Source organism: Trichomycterus rosablanca, chromosome 17, assembly GCF_030014385.1.
Source record: "Trichomycterus rosablanca isolate fTriRos1 chromosome 17, fTriRos1.hap1, whole genome shotgun sequence".
NCBI classification, from domain to species: domain Eukaryota; kingdom Metazoa; phylum Chordata; class Actinopteri; order Siluriformes; family Trichomycteridae; genus Trichomycterus; species Trichomycterus rosablanca.
The window spans coordinates 29,574,815-29,588,832 of NC_086004.1; the positions used below are offsets into that span (position 1 = coordinate 29,574,815).

The following is a 14,018-nucleotide window of genomic DNA, read 5'->3' on the forward strand; positions in this document are numbered from 1 at the left end:
ACTTACCTGAGAGGGAGATTCAGGTGTTGGGATTTTGGATACGGATACGAATGGATGTTCGAAATTATTATTATTATTATTATTATTATTATTATTATTATTATTTCATCAGAGATGAAGCAGTAATAATTTCATCATTGAGTAGAGTTACGTTTGGGGAGTTTAATTGTAAATAATCTGATCACACAGGACAGTTTTATAGTTTGTGTTTTATATATTTGTGTATTTATATTCAGTAATTCATGTATATTCATGAGCCGAGCTGTATGTGGGTTAATTTAAGCTTTTTCGTTCCCCTCCCGTGTTTGTGGTTTGTTGTTATGTGAATGGCGGCTCATCCTTATGTTCCGAGGTGTAATTCTATATGATCTCGCTGTTAATCCTGTGTGTTCATCCTCTCCCCATACTGAATGTGAACGTTCCCGCCCGGTTACCCGATTGTTAATCTAATTGTTCTTCTCTCTGCGTCTCTGTGTTCAGGTGTACGTCGGGGAACTGCCGAAGGACTTCCTTCGGATCACCCCGACTGTGCAGCAGCAGCAGGTGCAGATTGATGCTCAAAAGGCGCAGGAGATGCAGTTCGACGGGAACATGAACTCCCCCGGCCGGATCAGCATCACCGTGGTTCAGGTGAGACCTGCTCACAGGACACAATTCTATTCTATTCAACTCAATTCTATTTTATTCAATATTATTCTAGCATGACTGTTTTAGTAAGTACAAAACTGCCAGAGCATTAAATGACACATTTTTATAAATATATAAGAGGAAATATTTTAAAGCCAATATAATTAAATAAAAGGAAATATTTGAAAGCAAATTTAAATATATAAACGGAAGTATTTTAATGCAAATTTAAATATAAAAAACAAAATATTTTAATGCAAATTTAAATATATAAAAGGAAATATTTTAATGCAAATTTAAATATAAAAAAGAAAATATTTTAATACAAATATAAATATAAAAAAGGAAATATTTTAATGCAAATTGAAATATGTAAAAGAAATTATTTTAATGCAAATTTAAATATATAAACAGAAATATTTTAATGCAAATTTAAATATAAAAAAGAAAATATTTTAATACAAATATAAATATAAAAAAGGAAATATTTTAATGCAAATTTAAATATGTAAAAAAAAATATTTTAATGCAAATTTAAATATATAAAAGGAAATATTTTAATGCAAATTTAAATATAAAAAAGAAAATATTTTAATACAAATATAAATATAAAAAAGGAAATATTTTAATGCAAATTTAAATATGTAAAAAAAAATATTTTAATGCAAATTTAAATATATAAAAGGAAATATTTTAATGCAAATTTAAATATATAAACAGAAATATTTTAATGCAAATTTAAATATATAAACAGAAATATTTTAATGCAAATATAAATATAAAAAAGGAAATATTTTAATGCAAATTTAAATATATAAAAGAAAATATTTAAAGTAGCTATAAAAAGCAAATATACAAAAATGCCAAAACAGGTGTGTATAATGAGTGAACACTGTCTCTGTGTAGGTTTATCATGGCAGTGTGTGTGTAGTTTAGGATGTAGGAATTGAGGATGAAGGTTCTAAAGCATTTTATAGTAGATTACGGGTATGTGAGTGTATTTTGGATACTCAGTTAAGAGGTGCAGCTCAGTGTCTGCGTTCACGCTTTCTGTTCTGTGGGGAGCCAGGATTCCTTATAGCGTCTGGCCTTGATGGCCACTGCATGTTACTCTGTGTTTGGGTTCGAGTTCTCCAGTAGCTAATGTACTTTTGATTTGTTATGATTTGGTTGAGTATAACTGGTTTGAGAAGAGGCTGGTGCTGCAGCGTCTGTCAGTGTCTGTGTGAGTGTCCGTGTAGTGTCAGTGTGAGGGTTTGTGTAGTGTCTGTATAGTGTTTGTGTAGTATTTGTGTGAGTGTTTGTGTAGTGTCTGTTTGAGTAGTGCTTGTGTAGTGTCTGTGTTTGTGTAGTGTCTGTATAGTGTTTGTGTAGTGTCTGTTTGAGTAGTGCTTGTGTAGTGTCTGTGTTTGTGTAGTGTCTGTATAGTGTTTGTGTAGTGTCTGTTTGAGTAGTGTGTGTCTGTGTGTGTGCTTGTGTAGTGTCTGACCCACTTCAGGCTAATTCCACTGTAATTAAGGGAACTGTTAGAAGTGTTAGAAGTGATGCTTTCAGGTAAATATTTGAAAAATTTGGCTCTACCTGTCTGAGGGGCTGAACATGTGCGCTCTTTCAGCCGTGTGAAGAGTTTCATTGGCAGGAAATTCCTCAGTCAGTGTTGTTTGGTTGTTTGAGCCCCGGTTGGCAGGTTTGACACAATGTAAACATCTTCATCCTGTTCCTTTGTCCTCGCCAGTGTTAAACGTGACCTAATGTTCAGGTGTTTTTATCTGATGACCTTTAGAATCTTCAGTAACAGGAATGTTTTTATTCGTCTTTGTTCATGGGTTTACGGGAACGTACGACGTCTGAGTCACGCATTCACTGTTACTGATGGTGTTGAGTTAAAAACAATACCGTCTCAAACGCTTTTGCTTTCTTTGGCGCATTGAAAATGCACAATGTTCTGCATCAGATATTGAATTATTATTATGTAGCGTCAGTGGGAGGAGCCGTGGTATCCAGGCTTACCGTCAGCGTGTATCCCAGTGTGGGAGACTGGGTGGCTGCGGTGAGAGCTGGATAGGTAGCTTATATGTTTGTCTGTTGTATGGATGTATGTGTGCATGAATGAGTGTACGTCCTAAACCACTGAGAGATCTGCCAAGGGCAGCTCACTCGAGGTCCCGACGCTCGCCTTCCTGCTCGCCGGCGCCACATTATTATAAATTATTATCCTGTTGGGTGTCGGTCATTGTTGGATCGACTGTAATTAAAAAAAGAATCATAGTCTGTGGTGGTGCATTCACGAATTCACCTTTCAGACTCGTTTTCAGTCATTATTTACAATCATGTGCACTGGAATGCTGAAGAGAAATGACGAGGCTGTTTTAGTTAGGCATTGAACTTATGGGGTCCCTGAAATGCCCAGGGCCCCAGGCAATTACATGCAGGATTATCTAATACAGGTCAAATACAGTACTTGTCTTGCATACACGTTTCAGTGATCATCCCTGCTTGGTGTATTTTAGTTTAAACAATTTAAACCAAGCCAAATTAAATACAATCCTCAATTTCCTAATAAAACCATTGTGTGAGCACATCGTAAAGCATTAAATAAATAAATAGTATATTTTAGTTTTATGGGGTTGTGTCAGTGATTTTTGTGAAGAAAAGTCCTTAAATGGTCTAGTCTCTAATTAAAAACAACAAATAGCTCAAATCGCTGAAGTAGTTTATAGAAAATAAGAGTAAAAAAGCAAATCTAGACATACAGTGTATCACAAAAGTGAGTACACCCCTCACATTTCTGCAGATATTTAAGTATATCTTTTCATGGGACAACACTGACAAAATGACACTTTGACACAATGAAAAGTAGTCTGTGTGCAGCTTATATAACAGTGTAAATTTATTCTTCCCTCAAAATAACTCAATATACAGCCATTAATGTCTAAACCACCAGCAACAAAAGTGAGTACACCCCTAAGAGACTACACCCCTAAATGTCCAAATTGAGCACTGCTTGTCATTTTCCCTCCAAAATGTCATGTGACTCGTTAGTGTTACTAGGTCTCAGGTGTGCATAGGGAGCAGGTGTGTTCAATTTAGTAGTACAGCTCTCACACTCTCTCATACTGGTCACTGAAAGTTCCAACATGGCACCTCATGGCAAAGAACTCTCTGAGGATCTTAAAAGACGAATTGTTGCGCTACATGAAGATGGCCAAGGCTACAAGAAGATTGCCAACACCCTGAAACTGAGCTGCAGCACAGTGGCCAAGATCATCCAGCGTTTTAAAGAGCAGGGTCCACTCAGAACAGACCTCGCGTTGGTCGTCCAAAGAAGCTGAGTGCACGTGCTCAGCGTCACATCCAACTGCTGTCTTTGAAAGATAGGCGCAGGAGTGCTGTCAGCATTGCTGCAGAGATTAAAAAGGTGGGGGGTCAGCCTGTCAGTGCTCAGACCATACGCCGCACACTACATCAAATTGGTCTGCATGGCTGTCACCGCAGAAGGAAGCCTCTTCTGAAGTCTCTACACAAGAAAGCCCGCAAACAGTTTGCTGAAGACATGTCAACAAAGGACATGGATTACTGGAACCATGTCCTATGGTCTGATGAGACCAAGATTAATTTGTTTGGTTCAGATGGTCTCAAGCATGTGTGGCGGCAATCAGGGGAGGAGTACAAAGATAAGTGTGTCATGCCTACAGTCAAGCATGGTGGTGGGAATGCCATGGTCTGGGGCTGCATGAGTGCAGCAGGTGTTGGGGAGTTACATTTCATTGAGGGACACATGAACTCCAATATGTACTGTGAAATACTGAAGCAGAGCATGATCCCCTTCCTCCGGAAACTGGGTCGCAGGGCAGTGTTCCAGCATGATAATGACCCCAAACACACCTCTAAGACGACCACTGCTTTATTGAAGAGGCTGAGGGTAAAGGTGATGGACTGGCCAAGCATGTCTCCAGACCTAAATCCAATAGAACATCTTTGGGGCATCCTCAAGCGGAAGGTGGAGGAGCGCAAAGTCTCGAATATCCGCCAGCTCCGTGATGTCGTCATGGAGGAGTGGAAAAGCATTCCAGTGGCAACCTGTGAAGCTCTGGTAAACTCCATGCCCAGGAGAGTTAAGGCAGTTCTGGGAAATAATGGTGGCCACCCAAAATATTGACACTTCAGGAACTTTCACTAAGGGGTGTACTCACTTTTGTTGCCGGTGGTTTAGACATAAATGGCTGTATATTGAGTTATTTTGAGGGAAGAATAAATTTACACTGTTATATAAGCTGCACACAGACTACTTTTCATTGTGTCAAAGTGTCATTTTGTCAGTGTTGTCCCATGAAAAGATATACTTAAATATTTGCAGAAATGTGAGGGGTGTACTCACTTTTGTGATACACTGTATATACAGACAAGAATACAGAAAATAAAATCTGATTATTTGATCTGTTTACCTGAGTCTGAAGAAAATCCACCCATTTTAAAAGCAAAATAAATAAATAAAAATAAACCATGAGTCTATCGTGACTAATGCCATGTGTCTCATCTGGGAGTTTTATTTACACCTTGACTTATTTACTACATCATTGCGACTGACAGAGTGTGGGCGTGATTAATCCCTAATTCGTTTACCAGGATTATCAGTTCATAGATTTCTCAGAAATAAAACGAGTACGTGTATTCCCTCCTTCTTTTTTTAGGGTAAACTGGCTAAAAACTACGGCATGACACGGATGGACCCGTACTGCAGGATCCGGCTGGGCTATGCGGTCTACGAGACGCCCACGGCGCACAACGGAGCCAAAAACCCACGCTGGAACAAAGTGATCCAGTGCCCACTGCCCCCTAATGTGGACTCCTTCTACCTGGAGATCTATAATGAGGTTAGATACATGACATGCCGGGATTTATCTGTATGTCCATAATTCGAGGCACTTAAGCCGCAGCACTTTAGTAAACTTTTGAGACGTGGGAATTGGCGACCTCTCTGGTGGAAATGTGTTACTGCAAGCATGTTTAGGAAAAACATTTAGGCATTTCAGCAGATCTGGGTATCAAAAAGTGCCTTTATTTCATTTTTAAGAAACATAATCGGTACAGGATCAGAACATTTTTGAGTACTTTTCTTCCCTGAGTGACGTTTATGATGTCTTGTATTGTAGAGGGCGTTTTCAATGGACAACTGCATCGCCTGGACTCATGTCACGATTCCAGAGAATCTAAAGAAGGGTCTAGTGGTGGATGAGTGGTTCACCCTGAGTGGCAAAAAGGGCGATGATAAAGAGGGCATGATCAACCTAGTCATGTCCTATTCTGTAAGTTTCACACACACACACACACACACAATTATTCCTCCAATATAGTCCTATATAATCTATACAAAATGTAAAGATGTTGTTCTTTGTTCTAACATTCATTCTTTGTTTCTTTTCCATGATGTGCAGTCCCTGGCAGCAGGAATGGTGATGCCATCCAAGCCCGTAGTCCTAATGCCCACAGTTAACCAGCAGGGCGTCGGCTGTGTTCCCATCCCAGGTATTTACAGCTCTGTGTTTATTCTGCTCTGTGGTGTTTAGCATAGCTTACAGATGAAGTGATTTGGGTAGAAACAGCTCAACATTTCATCAGCATGAGATTCACACGTCGCTTTAAATATTTATTTCAATTTATTTGTTTATTCATTAGTTCAAGTCTGATTCACCTCAATTGTGGGAGAAAACCCGCACAAAGATGGGGAGAACATGCAAACTTCACACAGTACGGTCCTGGGATTCAAACCCAGGACCTTCTCGCAGTGAGCTGTCCCAGCTTTGAATAGAAAAACAGAATTAATATAAAAGTAATCACAGTATTTCTTCTTGATCAAAATAAAAAAATAGTAAATTAATGAAAAATTAATTATTTTGTTTATTTATTATTTATTTGATTGATTAACTCATTCCAAAAACTTGTTTTGTTTGTGTGATTTGTGTATTTAGTCAGCATAAAACATCTTCATTTTATTTAAATATATAAGTTAAAGCTGCTATATAATACAAGCTTCACAGAATCAGGTTTTAGTTCCACACTGCAGCTTTAAAATTAAAACTGTATTTTTAATCATTCATGTATTTGTTTTTATTTTAGGAGTGCCCGCTGTACCAAGCGTCTACAACCAGGGCGTGATGCCCATGGGAATGCCCAGCAGCGCCCCCCAGCAGCCGTTGTACAGCGAGCAGGACCTGAGGGCCCTGGGCGACATGTTTCCCGACGTGGAGAAGGAGGTGATCCGAAGCGTGATGGAGGCGCAGCACGGGAACAAGGACGCCGCCATCAACTGGCTGCTGCAGATGGCCGAGGAGGTTTAAACCCGCCCGCGGCGCTCGCTCGGGTACATGCCAAGTCCTCACGTGTAGCACTTTCATCAGTTTTCCTGAAATATGTCCATCATGTTGAAAGTCTCACCGTCGCTGAACTGAGTCGGATCGTTGAAATAATTTCACTGAAACTGAGAGACTCATGTTCTGTACATTATTATTGATTCTAATTCATGTTCAGTATTTTTTGTATTTGTAGTTTTATTTGGTTCGCTCTGGACGAGCTCGTCTGTAAAGGCGCATTCCCGTGTCTCGACCACGCGTCTGTATAAATTCAGCTCAATCTATAAAAGCATAGAAATATATTTAATGGATTGTATATAATCAGATGAATAATAAAGTTCTATTTCCAGAAATGTAAATCGGCGCTTCTGTATGCGGAACGTCAGCGTGATGAAGTCGTGTAGCGCTTGTTAAACACACACACACACTTTAACACGAGTGTGAACGCACACGCTGTTCTGCAACACGTCATAACCACTGTTTTCATTTCTAATGTTGAGCATTTTAGAGGAACGTGGTGATCTTAGGGGTTTGAATCCCAGTCTGGGCTCATGTAGCATGGCGTAAAGTAAGCCTAGTCGTCCGGGACACACGTCGGTGCACTGTCGGTGCCGGTCCCAAGCCCGGATCATTAGGAAGGTCGAGTCCGGAAAATCATCCGGCGTCGAAGCATGTAATTCAATCCTGCTGTCATACGTGACCCGACGGCTCTGGATTAGCGTACAGATTAGAAATCCTGGCCCATTTCTATTCACAGTTCAATCAAAAGTCTAAACGAACTCGATCTGATTTAGAAGTATCAGACACGCATCAGAACCAGGATCGCTCTGCTCTCGCTTTGCTAACGCTGTGCGCAATGCCAAAGGTTTTTTCTTTGAAGCGCGTGTTTGTGTAGCAGAGGTTTTATTTTCATTTTAAACTCTGATTCTAATTCAGAGTCTTTCATGTTTTTATCAGGATGTTTGAGGTTTAAAGCAACATGCTAACAGTGACTGATTCTTGCTTTACAACCCCTCGCCCCCCCCCCCCCCCCCCCCCCTCCCTGAAATGGCTCTGTGTTGGTCATGTTAAGCTTCATAAATCCTGTATTTTTGTTTAGTTTTGTTTAGTTGATACTGTATTTCTTTTTTGTTTAGTTTTGTTTAGTTTTGTTTAGTTGATACTGTATTTCTTTTTTGTTTTGTTTTGTTTAGTTTTGTTTAGTTGATACTGTATTTCTTTTTTGTTTTGTTTTGTTTAGTTTTGTTTAGCTGATACTGTATTTATCTGTGTGCACATAATTGTGTGTTTGTGAATCCTTGATCTTGTACAATGAACCGAATGAAGCTTTGGTGCTAATTGTTTAATCTTGTATTCTGAATAAAAGATTTAAAAGTAATCACATCGAGTTGATGTATTATTATTTTTTTAATGCATTTTCTTGCATTTTTTTTCTTGCATCCAATTTTTACACAATTGCGTTATGCTTCCTCTCTGCTGGTGCTGACCCCGAAACATGTGCAGTAGCCGACTGCATCTTTGCACCTGCACGAGGTGGTTGATATGCAGATCAGCTGTGTGTACAGAGAGCCAGCAGCAGAGTTGTAATTGCATTAGTTTTGAGGTCTCTATCTGGCTTCCTCCCTGGATGAACAACAGCCAAACGTTCATATAGCTGCCCAGCCGGATGGCAGAGCTGAGATTCGATACAATGGATTTGAAATTCCAGCTCTGGGTGTTCTAGCGTATTTCACTGCTGCGCCACCTGAGCGGCGAGTTGATGTATTTTATTATATTTCACACTTGCGCAGCTTGTGATTACAGAGCGCCACTAACATCTACACTGTGGTGCCACACAATTGTACAGAGGCGATGAGACCTTGTCCACCTTGACCTGCCCAGGCACGGCCACTTGTGGGTTGATAGCACCAACAGACCGCTGTGCCCCCCTCACTATTACATTCATGTCCCTTTTAAATGTGAGCTTTACATTTTAAGTTTAAACTGTACACACACGTTATAAACGTTTTATTATTTTATTTTGCTCCACTTACCATATAGAAGCACTTTGTAGTTCTACAATTACTGACTGTAGTCCATCAGTTTCTCTACATACTTTTTTATCCCCGTTTCACCCTGTTCTTCAATGGTCAGGACCCCCACAGGACCACCACAGAGCAGGTATTATTTAGGTGGTGGATGATTCTCAGCACTGCAGTGACACTGACATGGTGCTGGTGTGTTAGTGTGTGTTGTGCTGGTATGAGTGAATCAGACACAGCAGCGCTGCTGGAGTTTTTAAACACCTCACTGTCAATGCTGGACTGAGAATCGTCCACCAACCAAAAATATCCAGACAACAGCGCCTTGTGGGCAGCGTCCTGTAACCACTGATGAAGGTCTAGAAGATGACCAACTCAAACAGCAGCAATAGATGAGCAGGTGGACCAACTAGGTAGGAGTGTCTAATAGAGTGGACAGTGAGTGGACACGGTGTTTAAAAACTCACTCATACCAGCACAACACACACTAACACACCACCACCATGTCAGTGTCACTGCAGTGCTGAGAATGAGTCCTGTGGGGGTCCTGACCATTGAAGAACAGGGTGAAAGGAGCTAACAAAGCATGCAGAGAAACAGATGGACTACAGTCAGTAATTGTAGAACTACAAAGTGCTTCTATATGGTAAGTGGAGCTGATAAAATGGACAGTGAGGGTAGAAACAAGGAGGTGGTTTTAATGTTATGGCTGATCAGTGTAATTCTGATAAAAATACACACAATCTTTGCATTTTTTTTAAATGTAGTTTAATTTCAGAGCTAAAAAGACATAAATGAAAAAGACTCTCTGTTGAACTCTTAAAACAACTCTAAATCTTCTCATCAAGAATTTAAAACATTCTCATAATAATAAACAACATGAATAATATATCTGAAAGTTCCTCTGTGGTTTATTTGGTTATTATTGCAGCATCAGAAAGAAGAAAAGAAAAAAAACTCTAAACACGCTAACAGAAAAATCTGGGGTTTAAAAACGTCTCGTTAGGTCTCGCTGTGTGTCGGTCCGTCCTCGTGCTCTCAGTGGCGTTCTGGTACGAGGGTCCAGGGTTCACCGTCTCCTCCTGCGTCTCTCGGACTTATCTGGACATTCCATCACCTGGCAGCTGCAGGATTCGATGTAGATGTACGTGAACGCGCTCGTGGATCCGTCGGGGCAAATCATGTTCACTTCCTTCTTACTGGTCTTTCCTTCCTGACAACAGGAGCACTCGTGCGTTATCATGTTGGCCTCGGCGGAGTACCTGGTGGCAGAAGACGGAGGAGGTGGTGAGAAGGAGCAAAACAAATCGCATGACTGAAAATCACTCACTCACTGCCTTAACCGCTAATCCAATCAGGGTCGCAGAGGGGGTGCTAGAGCCTATCCCAGCATTTCAATGGGCGCAAGGCACACAGTTACACCCTGGACGGTGCGCCAGTCCATCGCAGGGCAGACACACATTCACCTATAGGGCAATTCAGTGTTTCCAATTAACCTGACTGCCTGTTTTTGGACTGTGGGAGGAAACCGGAGCTCCCGGAGGAAACCCACACAGACACGGGGAGAACATGCAAACTCCGCACAGAAAGGACCTGGGACCTTCTTGCTGTGAGGAGCCACCGTGCCCCCCATGACTGAAACTGTGCACTAGTTTTTGATAAATGAACAGTGGAATTGGATATATCCAAAGTTAGGGCGAAAATGCATTTTAGCTTCGAATGTCAAACTGATCGGACACCTTGGTCGCCCTTCTTCGAATTGTTATCGTGACCAGTTAGATTTTAGGGTTGCCAGCACCATCATCAATCCCCTGTTGGTTTTTCTTTTCGCCATTTAGTTTTTATCCAAAGCGACTTACAGAACTGTGACAGTACATTGTCTGTTGAGCAACTGAAGGTCAAGGGCCTTGCTCAAGAGTCCAACAATGACGGTCGATTACTACTCCAGTATCTTAACCGCTAGGCTACAACTGCCATGAACTGTACACTTACATGGATGAAGTACCGCAGCGTCCGGAGCAGGAATTGACCTCCACCTCGGTCACGCTCACGCAGCCTTTGTGTACCAGCTTGGTCGTGTTGGTGCTCATGGAACAGTCGCTCTTTGGTGTACCTGAGAGGAAGAATCAAGGGGGTCAGTCTTTCATGAAACGAGTTACACAGCAAATACAAAAGACCTGCGGGATTCACTTACAGCTCATGCAGCAGCCGTCAGAGTCGGTCGTCTCGGTTCCCTGTGCAGAGAAACAACCGTTTATACCATCGGATTTAGAGAACACACACACACACACACACACACCAAAATAGGATTTATTAGCAGAACCACTGTTTACAAATCAGTGAGAGGTCGTTATCAGTTTTTATCAGTCACCACAGCAGACCTAGTCTGAATACCTGATTGGGTACAGATTTAACGCCCTTCCTGATCTGTGCTTGGGACTGGCACTGAAAGTGCACTGACAAGTGCACCGCCGAATGCTCGGACATTAGCCAATCATTGGCTTATACAGTATATTAGGACAAATACTGCTAATGACTTCTGGGTGCTCGACTGGCCGCTGAATACTGCCTTGGTTCCTCTCAAGGTTTGTTCCTGTAATTTCAAAGGAGTATTTCCTTGCCACTGTTGCCCTCAGCTGCTCAACAGGAGGTTTTTGGTCTGTTGGTCCTGGATTCTGTAAAGTTGCTTTGAGACAATGTCCATTGTAAAAAGCGCTATACAAATAAAATTGACTTGACTTGACTGAGATCCATGGATCCAGGGCTCAAATCTCAGTGGTGCTATTAGCCAGTAGGGCATCTGCACAACTGACAAATTGGCTGATGTCCTAGTAGGAGATGAGGCGCACGTGTCAATGCACTCTAAGGGTTGACTAAGAAAGGGTTGGTTGTGAGGGTTGACTAAGGAAAAGCAGCTACGCAGACCAGATTTATGGCTTTATCCTGGTCAGAGTCACAATCCCTGACCAGGATAAAGCAGTGGATAAAAACAAAATAAAGAATTATGAATGGACTTGATTTATATTGTTGAACTATTTCTACTCTCATTCTACTCGAGATTCTACTTAAAATCATCTTTTTCTTAACCCCCCTCCCATGTATTCTGTATCTGTAAAGGAGCTTTACGCATTAACTTCAAAAAAGAAACCTATAAAGCACAGTAAAACAATGTGACGTGACTTTAAATCATTGATTCTCTCTCATAAGCGTTTTTTACTCACAGGGACGCAGTTCTCCGGGTTGAATACGGGACACGTCTTCTTGGTCTCCTTCGCTATGGGCTCGCCGTTCACCTCCTCGCACGTGTACTTCACACACTTATCGCCGGGTGGTGAGTAGGTTTCATTCATCTGAAGACAAACATCAGGTCAATTATTCCAGTTATTCTTCCAGACAATATAAAACATGCGTCAGACGAGGTTTATCAGATCGAAAAGCACGAGTTACTCACCAAAACGATGTGGGTGACGTTATTGACCATGACCACACAGCTCACCCTGACGCACTGACCGCAGCACTCACCGGGGATCGGCTCGTACTCATAACCCTTAAAAAAAAAAAGCACACACAGGAATGGTTATTTTTATGGACTCTTTAGGTACTTTTGTCAAAATTTACATTCAGAATCCTGGAAAATGAATTTATTCTTTATACTTTTTTATATTATATTGTGTTCATATGTTTACATTTGACAGGGCAGTGATAGCTCGGCGGTTAGGGAATCAGATGGTCACTGGTCCCACCGTTGGACCCCTGAGCAAGGCCTCAATTTCTTTACATTTCCAGCATCTAGCGGATGCTTTTTATCCAGTACTGTGACAGTAGAGCTGTAAGTCGCTTTATATCAAGGCGTCTGAATGCCATAAATGTGGTTATATATGATATTAGGAGGTGGCACAGAGGGTAGCGCTGTCACCTCACGGGTGTGGCCAAGTGCTCCGGTTTCCAAGACATGCAATCAAGCCAAGTGGAGCTAATAAATCGCCCTGAATATGAGTGTGTGTGTGTGTGTGTGTGTCTTTGCTCAATGAATCAGACCCACCGTGACCCTGACAGACATTGAATAAATGAATAATATCAGACACTAAATCCTCATAGTGGTGTTCCATATTTTTCCAGGTTTAAAACGTTACCTCTTCACATTTGGTATTGCAGATGATTGGTGTGCACTCTGGAGTCATCAGGCTGGTTGCAGGATCCATTTCTGAGCCACAAACGCATTTCTCACATTTATCCTCGCTGGGCATGGGGGCGCCGGGCTGTGAGAGCAGAAAAATAAGGATGAGGATTAATTAGTACTCACATCCAAAAAATATAACTGTTTACAGCTTTTAATAAATAAAATACACCAGGTTGCTAAAAGTATCTGACACTACAAATTCTTATTACAAAACCGTCAGAGACCCCTCCCTCTGCTCTGGGAAAGCTTCCCATAAGGTTTTGGATTCTGTCTGTGGGAATTTATGCAGGAGATTTTCAGTCAGAATCTTTAATGGATAGGCCTGATTCAGACTGGTTCCAGTGCATGCCAAATTTAGATAGTAGCATTGTGCAAGAAAAACAGAGAATATCAGTAAACACATGTCTATGATTAATATGAAAATGAACATAAAAATGAATATATAGTTATAACTATAGCTATTTGCATACATGTAATTATATCGATATACATAATAGCAATAATAACAATAAGCATATGAATAAAAATGGGTATATATTGATATAATAACAGTAATAATAATAATAAAGATTAGTTAGGAATATATTATAATAATAACAGTAATAATAACAATACATATTAGTTAGGAATATATTATAATAATGTAATAATAATAAAAGATGTGTAAATAATAACTATACAATTGTAACTATAACTATATATGCACTGTGCTAAATAACTTTAACTATACATATATATATATATACAGTGTATCACAAAAGTGAGTACACCCCTCACATTTCTGCAAATATTTTATTATATCTTTTCATGGGACAACACTATAGAAATAAAACTTGGATA

At 40.5% G+C, this 14,018-nt stretch overlaps 2 protein-coding genes across 2 annotated transcripts in view; one reads left to right on the plus strand and one right to left on the minus strand.

The window, feature by feature from the left end:
- LOC134331233 (toll-interacting protein-like) overlaps positions 1-7,330 on the plus strand; it is a 7,400-nt gene extending 70 nt beyond the window's left edge. Inside the window, exons 2-6 of the mRNA XM_063012550.1 lie at positions 481-630; positions 5,319-5,501; positions 5,781-5,933; positions 6,063-6,153; positions 6,745-7,330. Coding sequence (XP_062868620.1) covers positions 481-630; positions 5,319-5,501; positions 5,781-5,933; positions 6,063-6,153; positions 6,745-6,965 — 798 coding nt within the window. The 3' untranslated portion in view covers positions 6,966-7,330. The remainder of the gene's footprint in view (positions 1-480; positions 631-5,318; positions 5,502-5,780; positions 5,934-6,062; positions 6,154-6,744) is intronic.
- Positions 7,331-9,882: 2,552 nt separating this feature from the next.
- Positions 9,883-14,018, minus strand: part of LOC134331203 (mucin-2-like) — a 36,819-nt gene continuing 32,683 nt past the window's right edge. The window contains exons 33-38 of the mRNA XM_063012512.1: positions 13,132-13,257; positions 12,450-12,545; positions 12,220-12,348; positions 11,193-11,232; positions 10,991-11,111; positions 9,883-10,260 (exon numbers count right to left, since the gene is read on the minus strand). Of these exons, the coding sequence (XP_062868582.1) occupies positions 10,068-10,260; positions 10,991-11,111; positions 11,193-11,232; positions 12,220-12,348; positions 12,450-12,545; positions 13,132-13,257 (705 nt within the window). The 3' untranslated portion in view covers positions 9,883-10,067. The remainder of the gene's footprint in view (positions 10,261-10,990; positions 11,112-11,192; positions 11,233-12,219; positions 12,349-12,449; positions 12,546-13,131; positions 13,258-14,018) is intronic.